Genomic DNA, 22,153 nt, shown 5'->3' on the forward strand with positions numbered 1-22,153 from the left:
TTTCCCGCCAAAAGGAAAATATGGATATGCAGACAGAGTATTCCCCAAACTTTCAATTCAAACTGCTAAAATAAAACTACAAGGGCTGTTAATCCTTCCGCTTGCGGGTATAGACTTGTATCAACAACTGTGGTCAAGAGACATTTCAGCAGCTTTGTGGTAGATTTTGCAAAATTAGGTTCCTGCTGATGGTTTTATGACTTCTTCTTAAGTATCCAGCCTAGACTACTGAAGATGGTTTGGATGGGCCATTAGTTATTTAAAGGATGGTAAATTTTTAAGTTCATAATTTAGTTTTATGGACGTTTGTTTTAGATGGTACAAGAGAAGGCAGCAAAATGTGCAAAAATGTGTTCATACCTACCAAACTTATTTAAACATTTATATTTTCTTTACCTTGCTCCCCAGATATAAAAGCTTACATATCAATAATTTAAAATTTAAAAAGACAACCCCTGCCTTCAAGCTCACAGTTTAAAAGTCATTGCACAAAAGGAAAAAGGGGGATGGGGAGGTAGGACAAGACAAAAAAACCTCTAGTCCATGGAATGTGTCTTAATGTTAGGAATGTCTAACTGGGAAGGTTTGTTCTGTCACCCTGTGTTTCCTCTACTACTACCAGGGTTACTAGAGACTGTTAAATAGAGATTAGGCACAAATCTGGCTAGTCACACCTTCAATAGTATAGGTCCCTCTTCAGCCTTCTTCTCCCTTTCCTGATCCTTCCTCATTGCCAATGCAAATGAGAATTTTATTGGTTTCTTCAAGGCTCCTCCTCTTACCAACAATACAAAACTCTAGCTGTTTTCTACTCATTCTTCATCAATACTTCATCAAGCCCTGACTAAGCCTTCACCTATGTCTTGAAGGTGCAAGATCCCCCAATTAGCAGAACCATATGCTGCAAAGTTTTGCTAAGATGTACCCACTCAGATTACAAGTAAGGAATAGCATGTTTGAATACTCTCTCATATAAAAAGCCTTCTCCATACAGAACACTTGCAAGTTAGGAACACAATTGCTTTTTAAATTCAGTTGTAGTGGAGCAATGGAGACAAGTTTTCCTACTGTCTGGTGATGGGCAATGGTCTTTTTTATAGTAAACTTAAATCCATTTGCTTTTTAGGGGCTACCCCATATTTACTTCAAAAATTTGCTTTGCATAGGTAAATACCACAGAGTGAGCAACATTTTCAAAAGTAGGGGGTCTGTGGCTTGGCTTTTGAAAAATAGGGGGGGGGGTCCTCAGTAATTAGCTAATTGGGAACCACTGCTCTAAATGGATGAACACAGTGGCTTGCTTCTGTTTATACTCAGGCTTCTCCTTTCATGGAGTCATGACCCAATAAGTTCCCAAGCATTGAGGCATAAGCTGCTTCTCCTGCACAGTGTCTCAGCCAGAGGCCTCTCCACCTTCACTAATTTGGCATGGAGGGGTGTTGGGGTATCTGACTGTCTGTGTAGGCAGGAGCCTGGCAATGGGGAAGGGGTTGTCTTCAACGTCTGGGGCTAGTGATAACCAATGATCTTGGATGAGGGCCCTGGTGCCATTGTCAGGCGGCAGGTTGGTATTGGCATTGTTGTGGGTTCACAACAAGCATATCTTGCTGGAGAGTGATTTTGAAAGGACAGCTCGTTTATTACAGAAGATTGAAGGCCTTATGTGATGAAAACAATGTATAATTCTCATAAATCCTGCCAGATGTCGACAAGGAATAATGTGTCAAGCAACAAAGCATTGAGGATTGTTATGAGGGAGGCCAGTATGGGCATTGGCTTAAAGTGGTTGCCAGTGTCATCTTGATTCTAAAAGCAGGAAAGGGGGGGCTTGTAGTTTACTGTATAGCAAAAATGCAAAATATTTCCGTGAATGTCTGTCACCTGGTTGGTCTCTTTACATGCTAGTTCCTAATGCTTGGGAGCTGTTGCTAGTTTGGGGAGTTTGATCCCATGATGTAAAGTTGTATACTATGTTTTAATCCACAGGAAAAGGTAAAGGTAAAGGGACCCCTGACTATTAGGTCCAGTCGTGGCTGACTCTGGGGTTGCGGCGCTCATCTCGCTTTATTGGCCGAGGGAGCCGGCGTACAGCTTCCGGGTCATGTGGCTAGCATGACTAAGCCGCTTCTGGCAAACCAGAGCAGCGCATGGAAATGCCATTTACCTTCCCGCCGGAGCGGTACCTATTTATCTACTTTCACTTTGACGTGCTTTCAAACTGCTAGGTTGGCAGGAGCAGGGACCGAGCAATGGGAGCTCACCCCGTCGCGGGGATTTGAACCGCCCACCTTCTGATCGGCAAGTCCTAGGCTCTGTGGTTTAACCCACAGTGCCACCTGGGTCCCAGGAAATCCATCACTAAATAATTGGATTTGGTTAACAACATATCTGAGATGCTATTTTCTTTCCATCCAGAGACCCCAGCTCTCCTTTCCTTCACTGAAGCAGAAATGGGAAGAATATCGGCTCCAGTGTTTGGAGTATCTCCATGAAACACCCCCTCTTATGGCAGGTAAGGCTGCTCAGCACAAATGGCACTCACAAAGAGCATCCTAACTGCATACTGCTACAGTTCTCATAGGCCATAATGTGTTTTCCATCATCTCCCCTTCCTATTAGTTTCTGCAACCTGGTCTGCAGTGTCCTGAAGGGCCAAGTTCCTAACAATGGAAAAAAATGAATTTTGCTAAGTTATAGAGTGTGAGCCTCACCCAGCTAGAAGAGAAGGACTGTAGTTCAGTTGTAGAGCTTGCTTTGCATACAAAAGGTTCCATGTTCCATCCCTGTTATCTTCAGCTGGTAGTGGAACAGATGTCTTTCTGAACCTTGGAGACTCACTGTTGGTCTAAGTGAACAGTACTGAGCTACATGGGTCAATAGTCTGATTAAAATTAGGGGATGTTGGGTGGGATGTGGGAGGGAGTCAGAAACAAAAACCATAGTGGGCATCAAGTGCATGCCCCCGGTCCCATATTTGACAGACTAATTGTGGAGTGGCTCCACCTAGGCATGTACTCGTAACTTTTGCTGCTGGGTGCTCCAGTGCAGTGTGTGCCATAATTATTATGGGGGTGCCGGTCCATGTACAAGGGGGGAATTCCCCTACCTCACATTGCAATGTTCAGTAAGCTGTCCCCCCTTTTTTGCTATCTGCATTCAGAAGGGAAATTATTGTGTTTTAAGACATTTTATATATATTTTTTAAAAATCACACATCTTGGTATTGTATTAATTAAAGGCATTTAGGATAGCTTACATTAAAAGTTTAATGTTCAAATATTAAACATATATATTACTGTAAGTATACAGTATCAGTGCATCATAGTGGTAGAAGTAATTTAGTCAGCTAAAATTACTTGGTAAAACAAATATGTATTAACAGGCTTTCTAAAACTGGACTTGGCAGGTGTCTATCAGAAAAGGGTTCCAGATTGGGACACTCCTGCTGAATATATACCCGTTCCACTATAATAACCTTGATGAAATAAGGCAGATGGAAGAAGACTGTATTGGATTACTTTACATGTGTGTTTGCTCATACCAGGAGGAGGCAGCCTAAGAGCCAAATTAGGCAAGATTGATTGTATGTTTTTTAAATTTTATTTTACAAATTATTTTCATCATGCCCTTGCTTTATCACTTACATATCACAAAATGTTGGGTTGTTTTGACTGTATGATGGTATCAAAACCTGTACCAACCAACTGAATGAAAACACAACCTACTGTAACAAGTTCAGGTTTCTGGTCATTTGGTTCCTAGTAATTTGAAAAAGAAAGCCTGCAGCATTAAAATGTTCTGGTCCCAACCCACTGGAATGGATAAGACTCGATCTGTAACCCCCCCCCCCCATATATAACAAAGCATTATATTTTTCCATTGCTTCTTCTTAGAATTGCCCTGTAACATTAGAGAATGACACTCGCTGGTAGCAGTAATAGTAAGAAGGTATTAATCTCTCTTTGCTCTGCTAGGCAGCCAACACTACACTCCTAGGCTGATGGTTTAATAAATCTGAAACTGAGCCTTTAGCGTGTTGAATAAGCTATAATGCTGATTGGTGGGCTTTTGTGTGAGTATTTCAGCAATGTGTCAATGTGTATAGTGTGGAATTAAGAGCATGACAGCAGATCATTTGTATTGAGAAAAATACATAAGGTATGTTGAGTTATTGAACTAGCAAATGCAATGCCAGAGACATGTGTTGCAAACCAGACAAAGCAGGATATCTGGTACCAGGATAATACCTTCAATGGCAGCCGCTCCTCTTCCATAGGCTACAGTGAGAATCTTATCAATTCAAGACCAAGTCGCTGGTCAGCTGAGACAGGTGAAGAACCACTGAGGTCATACTTAGCCATTTAGCAAGTAGAATTGGAGCTGATGGTGAAGTACAATCACCTTATGGCAGGGATTCAATGAGGAAAGCGACAAGGACCCAAGAAACGAGCTGAGGACACATGACACAGCTGCCTTGCTGAAGCTAAGTAGATTTGGGTCTGGTCAGTATCTTGATGGGAGACCACCTAGGAACCCCATGAGTTTCAAGATAGAAGATAAAGGGGATAGAAGTATATTGAATTAATAAACAGAATGGCAAGAACTTCACTAACAAATGCTGTGAATTGTTTGTGCAGTCTGTATTGAGTCATGCTATTAACTTACAGTTGTAGCTGTCTAGCAGCTTGAAGTAAATTGTAAAGATAGAATGGTTATTTTCCCTACCTCCTTCCCCCCCCAATGTTTGTGTCTATGTGTTGTGGGGTGTTATTAGGGAACGGGCTGTCATTATTACAACACTCGGTTCTGGATTGGGTTTCTGTTCAGTCTTAGTTGCTGAACAGGGCTGTAGAAGCATTGCGGCTGATGATTGGTGTAAGACACAAATAATGGATTTAGATCTCTCTTTTTTTGGGTGGGGGTACCTATCTAATATTAAATCCTCCCAACCTGGACTCTTGCAATGCAACCTCATAAAGCTGCTTCTTCATTTTCTTCCAATTTCTCTCCAAATATTCTCTATCTGTAGAAGGCAAGTTCTGCAACAGGACATTTGATGAATATGCATGCTGGCCTGATGGTCTGCCTGGCACCTACGTGAACATGAGCTGCCCTTGGTATCTTCCATCACCTAGCCCAGGTAAGTATGTTTTCCTATCTTTGAAGAACATCCAGTATACACAATTTCTCTCCCACCAGCCTGCTAATTTTATTTATATGTTTGTTGCGTGTATATTCTGCCACTCCTTTAAGGAACTCAAGGTGGAAGACATGATTCTCACTTCCCATATTATCCTCAAAAACAGGTAGGTTGGGCCAAGAGAGAGCCCAAGGTCACCCACTGAGCCTCATGGTCAAGGGGAGACTTGAATATTGCACTTCTTGGTTGTGGTTCGACACTCTTAGCTACTAACGTGCAAAATTTGCTAAAGGCAAGCTCAAGTTCATCTGGAACTCTGCATGTGCCCAGAAGCTATGTGTGTAGTCTGACTTCTCTCTGAAGAATGAATGCAAGCATCACTGTGGTATAACAGTAAAAGCATGCGCAGTGTAAACCCAACTTGATCATGGAAATATAAGTGGCAAGCAATAGGGCCTTGCAAGCCAGAAACATGAGCAGGTCTGCATGAACCTAATTAATCACACCCACACCCACACCATCTCCTTTTGGTAGTTACCACTTAGGTGCTGGGTCATGTTGTTGTTGTTGTTGTTGTTGTTTAGTCGTTTAGTCGTGTCCGACTCTTCGTGACCCCATGGACCAGAGCACGCCAGGCACCTCTGTCCTCCACTACCTCCCGCAGTTTGGTCAGACTCATGTTTGTGGCTTCGAGAACACTATCCAACCATCTCATCCTCTGTCGCCCCCTTCTCCTTGTGCCCTCCATCTTTCCCAGCATCAGTGTCTTCTCCAGGGAGTCTTCTCTTCTCATGAGGTGGCCAAAGTACTGGAGCCTCAGCTTCACGATCTGTCCTTCCAGTGAGCACTCAGGGCTGATTTCATTAAGAATGGATGCGTTTGATCTTCTTGCAGTCCATGGGACTCTCAAGAGTCTTCTCCAGCACCATAATTCAAAAGCATCAATTCTTCGGCGATCAGCCTTCTTTATGGTCCAGCTCTCACTTCCATACATCACTACTGGGAAAACCATGGCTTTAACTATACGGACCTTTGTTGGCAAGGTGACGTCTCTACTTCTCAAGATGCTGTCTAGGCCTGTCATTGCCCTTCTCCCAAGAAGCAGGCGTCTTTTAATTTCGTGGCTGCTGTCACCATCTGCAGTGATCATGGAGCCCAAGAAAGTAGAATCTCTCACTGCCTCCATTTCTTCCCCTTCTATTTGCCAGGAGGTGATGGGACCAGTGGCCATGATCTTCGTTTTTTTGATGTTGAGCCTCAGACCATATTTTGCGCTCTCCTCTTTCACCCTCATTAAAAGGTTCTTTAATTCCTCCTCACTTTCTGTCATCAAGGTTGTGTCATCTGCATATCTGAGGTTGTTGATATTTCTTCCGGCAATCTTAATTCCAGCTTGGGATTCATCCAGCCCAGCCTTTCGCATGATGTATTCTGCGTATAAATTAAATAAGCAGGGAGACAAAATACAGCCTTGTCGTACGCCTTTCCCAATTTTGAACCAATCAGTTGTTCCATATCCAGTTCTAACTGTAGCTTCTTGTCCCACATAGAGATTTCTCAGGAGACAGATGAGGTGATCAGGCACTCCCATTTCTTTAAGAACTTGCCATAGTTTGCTGTGGTCGACACAGTCAAAGGCTTTTGCATAGTCAATGAAGCAGAAGTAGATGTCTTTCTGGAACTCTCTAGCTTTCTCCATAATCCAGCGCATGTTTGCAATTTGGTCTCTGGTTCCTCTGCCTCTTCTAAATCCAGCTTGCACTTCTGGGAGTTCTCGATCCACATACTGCTTGAGCCTTCCTTGTAGAATTTTAAGCATAACCTTGCTAGTGTGTGAAATGAGTGCAATTGTGCGGTAGTTGGAGCATTCTTTGGCACTGCCCTTCTTTGGGATTGGGATGTAGACTGATCTTCTCCAATCTTCTGGCCACTGCTGAGTTTTCCAAATTTGCTGGCATATTGAGTGTAGCACCTTAACAGCATCATCTTTTAATATTTTAAATAGTTCAGCTGGAATACCATCACTTCCACTGGCCTTGTTATTTGCAGTGCTTTCTAAGGCCCATTTGACTTCACTCTCCAGGATGTCTGGCTCAAGGTCAGCAACCACACTACCTGGGGTGTACGAGACATCCATATCATGGGTCATGTAGGGTGGGAAATACATTGGGACTTGGTGTTACTTGAACAAAGAGGTAATTGACATGTGGACTGGTTCAGGACTGTCGGTTTTAATTCCAAAGATCCTTTCAGTATAAAGGGGGGGGGGCGGGCACTATGCTGAGTATGGGTGGGAAAGAGATTTCTTAATTGAAGTCCTTTTTTTCTGACACACCTCTCTCTCTCTCTTGCATGAGTATCCATATTGTACTATGTTTGGTTGCTAGTGACTGTTATCTTAGGGTCATCTGAAAATTGAATTTACAAGCTCTTTATTGGTTTCTCAATCATTAATAAACATATACATTATTTACAGCTACTTAAAAATTTGCTTGTATTAATGTGCAAAATTGTTGACTTCCCAATTAATTGATATAAGAGCCCATCAAACATTCTATAACTCCTTTCAATAATTCTTCCCCCCCTTTATCTAATAACCTACATGCAGGATTAAATGCCTTCCCTTCAGCAAACCTATTTATTTTCCAACTTAGGACTCGGTGGCAGTCATTTGGCTGCTAACAGCACTAAAAATCATCACTGCAGGAGAGAGCCAAGATTTACCATAATCCTGTACCTCAATAAATTACCAGAATGTGCTGCATCTTTCATGTACTTTTGCAAATAAGCAAAAGCTGAATTATCCTGGGGTAGAATACAATTTTCACTTAAAACACATTAACATTTGGATCTCTTCAGAAATTTTCATTAAAGGATTGCAAACCACTTTGGAAACAAATTAAGCTTTATAATCCTCTCATTCCTGTTGCTATAGTATATCCTCATTTTTCTTTGTTGTCCCAATAGACTTGATGATGGGCTGTGGTAATCCTTGGTCTCCTCCATTATAAATGGATGTGTAGTTTTGTGTGTGTGTGTGTGTGTGTGTGTGTGTGTGCTGTTAATCTCGTCATACTTTTACTTTAAAGTGGATTACTACAATGCAGTCTATGTGGGGCTGCCCTTGGGTTTATAAACTCCAGCAGGTGCAGAATGCTGATCAGGGGCATCTTGCTGACAACACGTGAGACTATTGTTGAAACATCTGCACCAGCTGCCCATCCACTACCAAGTCAAGTTCAAGTGTTTTAATTTACAAAGCCCTGAACAACATAGGTAGAGGGACTCAGGGACTGCTTGAACCCTTATATTCCAGCCCACCCAGCCACTGAGATAATCTGCAGCGGCATTGATGATCATTCCCCAAGTTGGCGAGACTCATTTGATAACTACAAGAAACCAAGTCTTTTGTGTCACTGGCTCTGTATTAGGAGAGGGGTAGTACATCTGGTGGGAGAAGCGTCACATTCCTTCTGGAGTAGCTTGTCCACCTTTGATCTCCACCCTGTACTCAGCTCCCACCTGTGGCTCCTAGAAGCTATCAGCATGCAACAGTGGCCACCCCCTAGGAAATAACTTTAACTGGCCAGCTAAACCAGGTGAGTCTAGCTGATAGGTCTCAAATCCTCAGTGAGTTAGGGACTTCCCTGCATGTGAACACATGCTCTTGTGGATTGAGCGGACGAGACCAATTGTGTGTCAAGGCCCCCAAGGCAGCCCCCGTTAGAATAAAAATTCACTCTGACACAGATTTTTGGTTTAAGGTTAATGGGTAAAAATTTAGGCCACAACTTCATTGATTACAGCAAATGTGAGCGGTATTGGCTTAGGTATTGGCAAAGGACTATATTGGACTCCTGCCCCCTTTACAGGAAGTCAGTAATGGTAAACCACTAAAAGAGGAAGCTACATCGGGGGAACCCGCCTGTAGCTGTCCTTGGTGTTCCCAGAGGCCTGGCATGGCCCTAGCCCCTCAAGTGGACTTCGGACAGGATCTAGGCCTTCAACAGAATACCCTTGGTCAATGGTGGGGCAGGCGATGGCCGACCTCCCCTCCCCCACAAGTCAATGAGCCAATGCCTAACCGCCAAACCTTACAAAGTTGTGACAATTGCTAAGAGGTAGGCGAAAACCAAGTGGCCAGGGCCAATCTGCCAAATGGAAAAATTCCTACCTGGTCCCCGTCCCAAGAGAGAAGTGAGGGGCAGATGGGGCTCACCAACCTAGAAAGGTAGCCCATCTAGGAGAAGGAAAACTCTGATCCTAAACCTATGCTGCCTTGCATGATAGCTTTGGGAAAAGAAAAGGTTAAGGAGTAAACCCTGCACAAATCCAGAGTGTATTCCCTAAGACAGTTGGATGGCACCTTGCATGCCTGCTTCCGGCAACTCCTGCAGCCAAGCTGGTGCCCAACACATTGCTTTCCTTTCCTTTGGACCGCGCCAGTGAGGCCAAGAGTCTTGTCATCTGAGCAGCCCAGGATCTCCATACACACTGCCCAGGCTTGTACTCTAGAGAGATCACTTTGATGCTGCTAATTGCAGCGGTTTGACTTCACCCCTGAAGGCACACTCCATTGTCCCTGAGACAGACGAATGTCAACAAGGGATTCAGCAGGCACCTTCTATCCCAACTTTTCAAGGCCTGCTGAAAACTTTTGTATCCCGTCAGACTTATACAAACAATTAAGAATATATCTTTCCATAATAGTTAAATTATTTCTGATTTTAACTTTTTATATAGTTTTACTGTATAGCTTTATGTGTAATTATTGTAAATGCTCTGATTTTTAAAATAAATAAATGACAGTATATGAATATTGTTATAAATAAAAAAATGAATAAACTTAACTTCCCAAAACCTCACCACAGCAGCAATGTGATGGGTCTTCCTCCTTGGGCCTTCATTATGTACTAAAACCTAATCAGCATATGGGAAAAAATCTTTTTGAGTTTCCTTTGCTAATCTGGACATTAAATCCTTTTCCAGAAATTATGTAACCAGATAAACTAGGTTAGGTTTTTCATTAAGTGAGGGTGCATAATGGATTCCCTTTTAGACAGAACTCTTACTAAAACTGTTGGAAATAAGAATTTGTTTAAGTTAGCAAAATAAGGGAATGCTTGGATGGGGGCTCTTCACTGTTTGGTGGGGGCTATAGTACCAAATATTACTCAAGATTCCTATACATGTTTTGAAAGTTAGGCCATTTCACGTAGCCCAAGATGGCAGCATCTACTTCTCTTATTTCTGCCTTTATGTAGAATAATAATGCAAAGAGAGAGCTAAAGGTTCGGCCGCTCCTTAAAATTTTATATTTAATTAGTTAGTTAGTTAGTTAGTTAGTTAGTTAGTTAGTTAATACCCTGCCTTTTTTCCTGACAGGGATTCAAGGCAGCATATAGATAAAAACTGTAGAGTCTTTTCTTCCAGTATTTTGGCCAATTAGAGCTGGCCAAAAATGAATACATGTACCAAAGCTTCATAGCTGAACTTCTGTCAAGTATCAAGATTATTAGCATCTAAACCGATAATTTTATGAGGGCAAGCAGACCTAGGAAGACTTGAACTCTGAAAATGTGTAACAAACCATTAATTGCCTATGTGTAACAAAGGCATAAAAAATAAATTTACCATGATGCATACTTTGTGAGGACTGGCTACTTTTGTCGACTTTGGCTCCCAGCACCTGAGTTTTCCTTTGTCAAGTGGAGCCCAACTAAGACTGTCAATTTGGGCAAAGAACCTGTAGTCAAAATTAGTCAGGAGTCTCACAGTTCTTTAAGGGGTGAAAGTCATGAACTATTTCGTGTTGTATTCATCAGCTTTCATTGTCCATGCAGATGAAGAGGTTTCTAGCTCTCTCAGATTAGAGTTTAGTTACAGCTATCACTATTGGTAATCATGCAACACGATCACTTGCTTTTAAAAAGAACAGAAATCTGTGTAGTTATTACTGGTGGTTAATTTAGTGGGCCTAGACATCTGGCAGCAGGAGCGAAGCCTGTCTTGCATGGCCCACTGGTGAGCACTTGGCTTTAGAGAGTTTTACGATGTGGGCATTTACCTTATTTGCACTGCCCATATTCATATTTGCTGTGAACGAGAAGATTTGCGCTGTTTCTCCTGAATCACAGATTTTGTTCACCCTCAATGTACTTCACACTCCAAGATAGAAACTACAGGACACCCCTGCCTCCCCTCCCGCCCCCCAAAATGAGCTTTGCTGGCAGATGACACATCAAGCTTGGCAGAAACTCTAGGAAGAGGACAGTGAGATGGAAATTTATTTTTCCGTATTGTAGCCAAGTGAGAGTATCATTTGCTTTTTCATCTCTTCAGGGGCTTGGTTTTCGCAGGATTTTGTTCTCCCTACAACTCCCTTTTGTCCTTAAATAATAGCTGCCTTGCTCTCCCTCTCCTTTTTTAAAAAATGAAGATCTCTATGAAGCCTTTAAACAGCTTTTAATTTCTTAGAGATAACGTCCAACCTTATCAATATCCAGGATACTTTCATTTCTGTTCTTCCTCGAGTGAGTAGGAAGAATACTCAGGGGCTCACTTTTTCAGGTCTTTTTAGGTGGGGGATTTTTCCTGAGCTAAATGTAAAAAACTTGCCCAGTGGTAAATTTACCTTCCTTTTTTCAACCATGCTGAGGCAATTTCTGGCATTCGGTGGAATCACTGCAGCTGCAAAGGAGCATAAGAATATCGTGTCCTCAGGAAAATAGAGCTTTCTCTTTTAGAGAGGGTATCTATCTCTTGTTACTGTCACTGGGAATGTAATCTCATTTTTGTTACCATTTTATAATTTAAGCCCTGCTGCCAATAACACTGTGTAGACCAAGAAAGCTTGGAGTTGCTAAGGTAATCCATTTTACATTTTATGACTCCTTCAGGGTCCTAATATTTATTGTCTAATGGCCCTAAATCCTCTTAAATAGAAAATCTTCCAGGGACGCAAGTTCCAAACAAGAGTTATAGGTGCAGTAACCACATTTGTTTTTCTTATGCCCTCTGGAGTACACAGGGTTTTGCTGCAGACTGGTGCAGCATAGTTATGCCTCAGGAGCACTGATACGATGTGTCCATATGGCTTGGTCATAAGAGCCAGGGGCAAGAATGTGTTGCTTCAAACTATAGCCTTACTTCTGAACAAAATGCATGGCAGGTCAAGGCTTTACTAGATGTACAGGATGCAAGTAGCGCAGTTGTTTCAACTGGGTGTTTAGTGAAGCATTCCTGCAGTACAAAGATAATTTTGATTCTAACCCATTTAATTATTATTTTTTTCTGAATTGTGTCCACATGACTTATTATTCTGGATTGAGGGAAGGAGACATGGTTAAATACTGGTTGCACACTTATCTAGTTCCAAAGAAAGTGTTGGTGGATGGGGTTGCTTTTGAACATTTGAAGCTGCTAGGTGAGATCATACAGGGATTTGGAGTGTGGTGTCATCAATGAGTTCTGCCTGAGAAAGCAGGTAGTTAGCTTGATCGAGACCCAGGTGGCTTGTTTGACTTGGAGTGACTCTTCCCATCTTCAGCTGCTTCACCAGCTATGACGGTTCCTGGTTGAGGATAGTCTGGCCACAGTGGTCCATGATCTGGGACCCCCCAACTGGGTTATAATGCATTGTGCATGGACCTGTGCTTGAAGACAACTCAGAAGCTTCAGTTAGTGCAGAACACAGAAGCCACATCTGGTGTGGCTGGATAGGATGTTTTTTTACACTGATCCCTAGGAAGCTGTGCTGCCTGCCTGTTTGCTTCCAGGCCGAATTGAAGATGTTGGTTTCAACCTTTTAGTGTCCTGAACAACTTAAGGCCCAAATACCTGAAGAGATGTCTCCCGTATACATACCTGCCCATGTCTTAAGATCTGCTGCTTGAAGTGCAATATGTTTTTGCATGTTATGTGTCAACAAGGGAGAGAGCTTTCTCTGTTATGGTGCCCCAACAGGAAACCATCTCTGTTAGGTTTTTGGTGCCAAGTTAAAAAAACCAAAAAACTGTTTGCCCAGACTTCTGTCCCATTTTTTAAATCTATCCTGTTGTGCATCACTGCATTTTAAAGTTGATTTGATAGTTTTACAGCTGTATGACAGTTTTGGTCTTGTTTTGTATATTGGCCTGATACCTATTTGATGAACAGTGGTTTTCATATATTTTAATAAATTAAATGAAACAGCCATTGGGTTCCCTGATCCCACTTACTGCCTAAGCCTTTACTGTATGGCACAGGATGGATGAATACTGAACTACATCACCTTTTCTTTTTATGTAAGCCCCCATATTAAGTTTGTTTATTTATATATATATACCATCCTTTTGCAAAACATCAGGGCAGTGTACAACTACAGAAAAACGTTTAAAAGCAATACAAGCTAGACATTCCTGCATGTTATGTCTCGAATGTGGAGATGGAGTTGAGAGCCAAACTCCATGTAATTACATTTAAGGTGTTTGACATCACTACCACGATATGCTTACAGACTTGGGTAGATAGAGACCGTGAAGGCTTATTTTGCTCCCAGTGGTCTGCCATGCATAGCTGGCATGCTGCGCTTAGTTTGGTGAACCAGATTATTCTGTGTTATGTTAAATAAAGTAAAGATTTGGTTTGAAGCATAGAGCTTGGGCACCCGACACGCTTGAGTTGAATTATCAGCATAGATGAGTATCTCAGCATGTTTCTCATATTTTAAATGGTACTAATATAAGTCTGCCTGAGAAGGTAAATGTTGCAAAGAAGATAAAGAACATAAAATATGTAAATACTTTATAAATTATTAATAATTTCATTTCTGCAAAATAGTCTTAAGTCGCAAAGTGCTAAGCTTGTGAAATGGAGTCATTTGCCTCTCATCAAGCACATAGGCTGTTTAATTTTGCACAATGACTCATATTTGCATTGTTACCCTTTCACATTCCTGCATTTTACTGACGATGATCCTCCAGGGAGCTTTTCTGTTATAGGCCAAATGGTCCCCAAGAGGCACAGGTCCCTACTACTTATTTTGAAAGTGCTGCAGATAAAAGTTTTATCCCCCAAACATGTTCCAAATGTTGACTTTTAGAATTTCTATTCATCACCTTAAATTTTATTTGAGCGAGAGCAAAATCCTTAATGGCGTCATGTTTATGAGGGAATCTACTTTTTATAGCTTTTCCTTGAAGATAATGACAGCAGATTCTGGCTTATTTCCAGAGTCATTTTACACTTCTGGGGCTAATTTACTTTGCTTCCTGACAACTGGAGTAACCTGAAGTGAGTTAGGGAAGAGCAGGAACAAGTGCTCAATCAGCATAATTGCTTTTGCAAGAAACAACCTGGCTTTGCATATGTGAAAGCAGCTTGATTATCACTATCCCTGGAGTCAAATTAAGCAAGGGGAAAGTCCCTATTGAATGAATACAAATGCAGAGCCTTCTTTGAACTTGTGCTCTCCTACAATGTGCTGGGTGGGTGAGAGTCGCTAGGCTGTGAACTGCAAATCAGCCCTGAGTGCTCACTGGAAGGACAGATGCTGAAGCTGAGGCTCCAATACTTTGGCCACCTCATGAGAAGAGAAGACTCCCTGGAAAAGACCCTGATGTTGGGAAATATTGAGGACACAAGGAGAAGGGGATGACAGAGGACGAGATGGTTGGACAGTGTTCTTGAAGCTACTAACATGAGTTTGACCAAACTGCGGGAGGCAATGGAAGACAGAAGTGCCTGGTGTGCTCTGGTCCATGGGGTCACGAAGATTCGGACACGACTAAATGACTAAACAACAACAACAACAGACCTATTTGGATTTAGACACAGGAAGGAACCCACTTTCTGTGTATTTTGATTTTTTAAAATGGGAAATAAGTAGAAACAGTAACTAGATAGTAATCTCCAGAGATAAAAATATCACTTGAATGCTTTGGAACAGGTGGTTAAGAAGATGGAGTTGCCGGATATGTTGAAGCCTCCAAGGAATCCTGCTTTAGAAGAGATATCAAAGGGAAGATAGTGTTAAAGGATTTGGGTTGGGCTGGGTGTCATTGTGGGATCCTCTTCAACCCTGTGATTCTAGAGATGAAAGACTGGGATATGGAGAAGGGGAGGACTGCTAATATAGGCAGACTAGTTCCTTGGTCAAGTCTTCTCTTTTGTAATATAAGCTAGGACAATACGTTTCCATTGGAACTAGAGAGCTGGAAACATAAGTAAGGCAAAAGTGGCCATACATTTCTTCCTTCCTCACCTGGTTGGATGTGATATCATTGAAGGATGCATGTCTGTGTGTGCAGGTCTGGCAGTATAAAAGAACAGTAGACAACTGGTGCTGGTGACTTGCAGTCTGTGAAGATCCAATTGCTAAAGTGCTGGGGTTCCCCTGGAAATCTGATGGGAATCAATATCTTTTGGAGCTAATGCTGTTAACCCCCATCTTATTCTCAGCCTGTATGTATAGCACTAAAATGTAATATATTTGCAGTGACGTTATTTAAAGGAATCCAATCCAAGGTACAGACTGAAACCTCTGAAATGTCTTCCTGATTGAATATGGGGCATGTATAATGGTACATTTACAGAAGTTCCACAGAAGTATAGCCACACAAAATAATGGTTTATTTCCATAATGGAAAAAATACTGTATCCATGAAATATTGCACTAACAGAGATGCCATGGCATAGGTCTGGTGTAACAACAGGAGTCAGATTCACTTGAATAAAAGTTTGATACTGAGTTCCATGTTGAATATTATCATTGTGCATTATACCTAACTCAGAAATGACTGTACAGCTCCAATACTTTTTCCATGCCTATAGAAGATATTTGAGATGAACACTACTGTGCTTAGTATTTACCTATAGAAGCTGGTTTCTTTCACATTGGTACAGGTGTGTTCTAAAGTGCTTCGTATTATTTTCAAGATCATTTTTAGAGGACTTTTTATAAATTATTCTGCCATCGTTGTGCAAAGGGAACTAAGGGTGGAAATAAAAGGTAGTTGTAGACTATTTTTGTTGTTCTCCATGGGGAGACAGACTACAAGTTTTTATGAATAGAAACTTGCTTTGCTCATGAAACAAAGGTTGCTGAAAGCCGATGTGCTGCCTGTGTGATTGATAAATTTAGGTTGTGCTGGTTGAGTGGAACTGTTCAAAGAACAAAGTCTTGTGCTAGGATATATTATCTTTTGCCATCAAAGGGCAAACCACTCTGTCAAGGAGCAGCAAGTCAATCTACCACAGCAAATAATTTGGCTATTACTCATAAACAGCAGATTCACCACTGCCTTCTGGAAAAAAACTGTTACCTTTTCCAGAACATTTCCCCTGTCGAGAATTAAGAAGAGTTATTAAATTTGGGACAACTTATGATGCTCAACACGTGTGCAGAGCGCACTGAGGGGAAACTCTACTCTCTGCCTCTTCTCCCTCAGCTTGTCTTTCCCTGTCTGGGTAAAATGTGATAGGCTAGGACATGATGTAATTTGTTTCAAAGATAAATTATGTGGCAATTTATTCCAAAGGACAATTGGGTGACTAATCTTCCACCATTCCTGACACACAGCTGTAGTAAAATGCAGATCAGGTTGGTTGTTTTAAAGGGGGAAGCATTTAATTTGTTTTTTTATTTCCAGCATAAGTGAGCTAGCTAATGAAATATTTGTGAGCCTCCTGGCATGTGATAACATATTTCCTATATCTAAAAGTGTTTTGCCAGATGTAGTATTTGATTTGATTTACAAGCTCATCCAAGAACAAGATAAATGATGACATTAACTCCAGTTCTAACTATTGGCCTCCCCTCTCAGTCTTTTATCAGCAAACAGGGACTGTTTGGATTCTGGGCACCAATCCATATCTTTAAACATTTAATACTAATAAGGTGTAATTGACATGGAATTCAAGCAAACAGGCTCTATTAAGGCTATCGCTTCTAAGAAACTAACTTTTTGTGTGAAAGCATCTTACATAGAATGTGAAATAAATCAAAGCCCTGGCCTAATTGTGCAGCTTTACAGCATCATTTTTAGAATATTGGTCTCTTTTGTGTAAGCTTTAAATGCTTATTGATTTCTTTCAGTTTGAGGCAACTTCCATGGAAAAATAAGATCTCACATGAAGAAGCAAGGTGATGGCAGTTGGATATTAACATAAAGCTGTTTTGATCAAAGCAGCGCAAAGCTGGTGCAGCACATTGTCTCACCTTTAAAAACACTTACACAAAGACAAGTATAAACTGTGTCACTTCGTACAACTCTATGAACTGAGTGTGACTTTTTTTGTCTTTGTTGCACCTTATGAAACACATCCTTGCCATTGCAACCTAATACAGCATTCAGACATGTCTTTTGAATTCCTGTGTTCTAAATAACTCCCATCTTGTTAAATCCTGGCCACTTTTGACATGCCAAAAGCAACTCAGCATGAGTTTGGCATTCTGGCTGGAGGTTTCTGTCCCCTCCCTACACCCTGGTGACTGGTGAAATTCAGGACGTTCCTTTTAAAGCAAAAAACAATTGTTTTAGGTGTTTTGCACAAGGTAAAATGTATTTAAATACAAGCTAAAGAAATGCATATTTTAAAATAAAGATGTAATCATAGCATAGAAAATAGCATAGAAAAAGATGTAATCATAGCATAGGAAATAGTATCAAATGAATTATTATTGGCTGGAACCAGAGTTGCACTTAGCAGAGTTCCTGAGGAGGTGATTTTTTTCTCTCCAAGGGGTTGGGGGCCACAGGAATTGCACAGGGGAATTGGGGAAGATTACTTTTTCCTCTAGTGAGGAGTCATTGCTGGATCTTAGTGCCTTCCATGAATGGAAGGAGTCCTTTCATTTGTGGTTCAGTCAATCTAGATAAACATTTTGATTTACTGATTTAGATTTCTGAAGCTCCTGTGGAATGTCTGGGCTTGTATGAATGCAAAACTTGCATATTCCTGGCCAAAGGGAGATTTCAACTGGGATAAGCATTGACAATTTTTATGAATAGCGGTATATAAATATTTTTATAAATAAAAATAAATGAACTTCAAATTCTGGTAATGCCACTTTTAAAAAGTAAACTCTTAAGTTTTCTTAAGTAAATTATCTGAGATTATTTCTGTGTTTACTATGGCAGCGACAAACTTTAGTATCTTTTGGTTACCTCTTGGCTTCTGAGAGTGCCTTGTTCATTGTCCATAGAGAACAGTAGGCACCAGATCATTTAGACTGTAACTTATTTACTGACATGGATGCCAACCAAATGCTAATTTCTATCGAGTGGGATGTAAATTATTCTAAGAGAAAAGCCATGTGGTTCAGGAAATAGATTCACTCTCAAGTTACAGAGTTCAGATCCATTGAGTTGTCACTTGCCGCTTTTCCGAGAAACATATAATGAACTTGCTTCACTTTTCTAGTAGAAAAACAGTGTCAAAATTCATTAAACTCGAAGCCTCAGAGGCTGGGTTCAGATGTAAAGCAAATCCATAGTTTGTGCAAACCATTGTTAAGAACTGTATCATTGTTTGATCATCTACATGTATAGCAGACAACCAGTGCTTGTCTGCTTTTGTTTCCCATCTGTTCAGGACCCAGCTTAATAAGTCCACTTGAATCTCCAAGAAGGGAGCAGAGATGAGGCACAACAGACACAAGGCTTGTTCATATCTCAGCTTGATAAGCCAAGATATATGTTTGTGCAAACTGAGCCATTAAAAGAAACCATAGTTTACCTAAACAAGCCATGGTTTCATGTTACATTTCTGTACATAATCAGATATGTAACATGAGAATCCTAAAATGTGGTAGAAGCAGCTTGAACTACTTCTATGTCAGTACTATGGTTAAATATACATTACTGAAAGCTGTCAGGGGGAAATACCAGGCTAGGGCTTTTTGCTGGTTGGATTTTGCTTTTGTTTTATGTCATCTTCCATCATTATGTGCTTTCTGGTCTTGGATAGGGCAAGTTTACCGCTTCTGCACACTGGAGGGCACGTGGCTGCTGGAGGAAAATTCCACCATTCCATGGAGGAACATATCTGAGTGTATGGCTACTGATGAAGTAAGTGCCTAAGATTTTGCTGGAATAATCACTAGCCTTTATGCTACATCCTCTGTCCCCAGAGACTGTTACAGCAGTACTAATGGTAGTGATATTTTTTAGATGTAAGTTTTCTGTTAGGTAATAAAGCATGCTACCCACTGCTGGTTGCTCGAATTCAGATTGTTTCAAAACTTCAGTGGAATTGAAACAAGTAGCATGCGCATGGCATTCTTTGGTTCCAACGTTTATCAGGGCTGATACTAATTATTGCAACCAGTATAGAAGCTGCAAATGTTGAAGGAAATTGCTTGTATGTGTGACCATAGGGGGGAGAAAGCAAGAAAATACACCAACAATGTGGTATAATTTTGTGTGGTTTCTCCCTTTACAAGATACTTGTGAAAGGCAATGGGAAATGGATGGGGTTGCAAAACTCATCTTTTTAGCAGTTTTGTATTTTCATTTACGTTGCCTTCAGCTGGGCAGTACTGACTTAGACTATTATAATAACCACCTGGACTTTTTAGGAGGAACTATGTGAACACGCATCAGCTTAAACCATGGGTAGGCAAACTAAGGCCCAGGGCCTGGTTCCGGCCCAATCGCCTTTAAATCCGGCCCGTAGACGGTCCAGGAATCAGTGTGTTTTTACATGAGTAGAATGTGTCCTTTTATTTAAAATGCATCTCTGGGTTACTTGTGGGGCATAGGAATTCATTCACCCCCCCAAACAAAAATATAATCTGGCCCCCCACAAGGTGTGAGGGACAATGGACCAGCCCCCTGCTGAAAAAGTTTGCTGACTCCTGTCTTAAACCAAAGGATTTCAATGCTCAGAGGTTTCTGAAGTAGTCTGTGCTGCCCCACAAAGTTTTGCAACAAGACAAAGTACTTGCAAGCAATTTGTTGGAAACTTAAGACTTTAGAAAGCTGAATGCAAAGCTGTGTAAATGTTCCTCATCACATGAAATTAGTTGGGGGCAGTCCAGTGGAAGTCAGACTACCATAATTACCGGTACTATTGAACATAAATATAGCACTTCAGAGTTTGCAGCACAGTAATCTTCACAACTAGGGACGCAGGTGGCGCTGTGGGTTAAACCACAGAGCCTAGGACTTGCTGATCAGAAGGTCAGCAGTTCGAATCCCTGCGACGGGGTGAGCTCCCGTTACTCGGTCCCTGCTCCTGCCAACCTAGCAGTTCGAAAGCACGTCAAAGTGCAAGTAGATAAATAGGTACCGCTCCAGTGGGAAGGTAAACGGTATTTCCGTGCGCTGCTCTAGTTCGCCAGAAGTGGCTTAGTCATGCTGGCCACATGACCCGGAAGCTGTACGCCAGCTCCCTCGGCCAATAAAGCGAGATGAGCGCCGCAACCCCAGAGTCTGCCACGACTGGACCTAATGGTCAGGGGTCCCTTTACCTTTACCTTTAATCTTTACAACAACTCTGTGAGGTAAGGATTGAGAGCAGTACATGTGAAAAGGATCTAGGAGTCTTGGTTGACCACAAACTTGACATGAGCCAACAGTGTGACGCGGCAGCTAAAAAAGCCAATGCAATTCTGGGCTGCATCAATAGGAGTATAGCATCTAGATCAAGGGAAGTAATAGTGCCACTGTATTCTGCTCTGGTCAGACCTCACCTGGAGTACTGTGTCCAGTTCTGGGCACCACAGTTCAAGAAGGACACTGACAAAAGCCTGGAAAGGATGCCTTATGAGGAACGGCTAAGGGAGCTGGGCATGTTTAGCCTGGAGAAGAGGAGGTTAAGGGGTGATATGATAGCCATGTTCAAATATATAAAAGGATGTCACATAGAGGAGGGAGAAAGGTTGTTTCCTGCTGCTCCAGAGAAGTGGACACGGAGCAATGGATCCAAACTACAAGAAAGAAGATTCCACCTAAACATTAGGAAGAACTTCCTGACAGTAAGAGCTGTTCGACAGTGGAATTTGCTGCCAAGGAGTGTGGTGGAGTCTCCTTCTTTGGAGGTCTTTAAGCAAAGGCTTGACAACCATATGTCAGGAGTGCTCTGATGGTGTTTCCTGCTTGGCAGGGGGTTGGACTCGATGGCCCTTGTGGTCTCTTCCAACTCTATGATTCTAAGGTTATATTGGGCTGAGGGTAAGAGATGGAGGGCTGCTTAGAGAGAGCCAGTGTGGTGTAGTGAGAAAGAGCCAGTGTGGTGTAGTGGTTAAGAGCGGTAGTCTCGTAATCTGGGGAACTGGGTTCGCGTCTCCGCTCCTCCACATGCAGCTGCTGGGTGACCTTGGGCCAGTCACACTTCTTTGAAGTCTCTCAGCCCCACTCACCTCACGGAGTGTTTGTTGTGGGGGAGGAAGGGAAAGGAGAATGTTAGCCGCTTTGAGACTCCTGAAGGGGAGTGAAAGGCGGGATATCAAATCCAAACTCTTCTTCTTCTTCTTCTTCTTCTTCTTCTTCTTCTTCTTCTTCTTAGAACCACCTTGTGATCCTCCACGTCAAAACTGAGACTGAAAGTGGTGATTTCCAAGCTCATTTTAGACATCATTCTATATCAGCTTTTGGCTACAATTGTTTACTGTAGGGGTGAAGTGCATGCTCTCAGGGATAATCTTCTGGAGGTCAGAAACAAACATTATAAGGGTCACTTTTCTTTCTTTCTGACATTCCCTTCTCTCTTTCTCCCCATGCATTGGGCTGCTGGGGGAGAGATAAGCCATTTCTACTGCAGGTCTGAAGGGCTTTTGTCCTGCCTCCTCCCTCCAAATGTTTAAACTCTCATTCTCCCCCCCCCCCCACTATCTTCCTGTCCACCTCTCCCTCTGGGCTCTTCCAGCCAGCATGAAATTATTCTAAGGGTCACATGTTGCCGACCGCGGTCTACATTGCCATGTTACGATTATTCAGCAGAAGTGGGAAGAATACAAATAGAGAACAGGGCAGGAGAGAAATTCTGCAAGTTTGAAGTGAGGTTAATTAAAATGCAGGAAATCCCCAA

General features: G+C 41.8%; 1 protein-coding gene across 2 annotated transcripts in view; it reads left to right on the forward strand.

Moving 5' to 3' along the window:
• The window catches only part of GLP1R (glucagon like peptide 1 receptor), a 94,685-nt gene that overhangs the window by 35,150 nt on the left and 37,382 nt on the right, over window positions 1–22,153 (forward strand). The window contains exons 2-4 of one of the 2 annotated variants that reach the window (XM_053382928.1): window positions 2,416–2,512; window positions 5,030–5,140; window positions 19,091–19,191. In XM_053382928.1, coding sequence (XP_053238903.1) covers window positions 2,416–2,512; window positions 5,030–5,140; window positions 19,091–19,191 — 309 coding nt within the window. Of the gene's footprint in view, window positions 1–2,415; window positions 2,513–5,029; window positions 5,141–12,436; window positions 12,567–19,090; window positions 19,192–22,153 lie in introns of those variants that run through there. The other variant, XM_053382929.1, reaches the window with a different exon arrangement.

Source organism: Podarcis raffonei, chromosome 3, assembly GCF_027172205.1.
Source record: "Podarcis raffonei isolate rPodRaf1 chromosome 3, rPodRaf1.pri, whole genome shotgun sequence".
Classification (NCBI taxonomy): domain Eukaryota; kingdom Metazoa; phylum Chordata; class Lepidosauria; order Squamata; family Lacertidae; genus Podarcis; species Podarcis raffonei.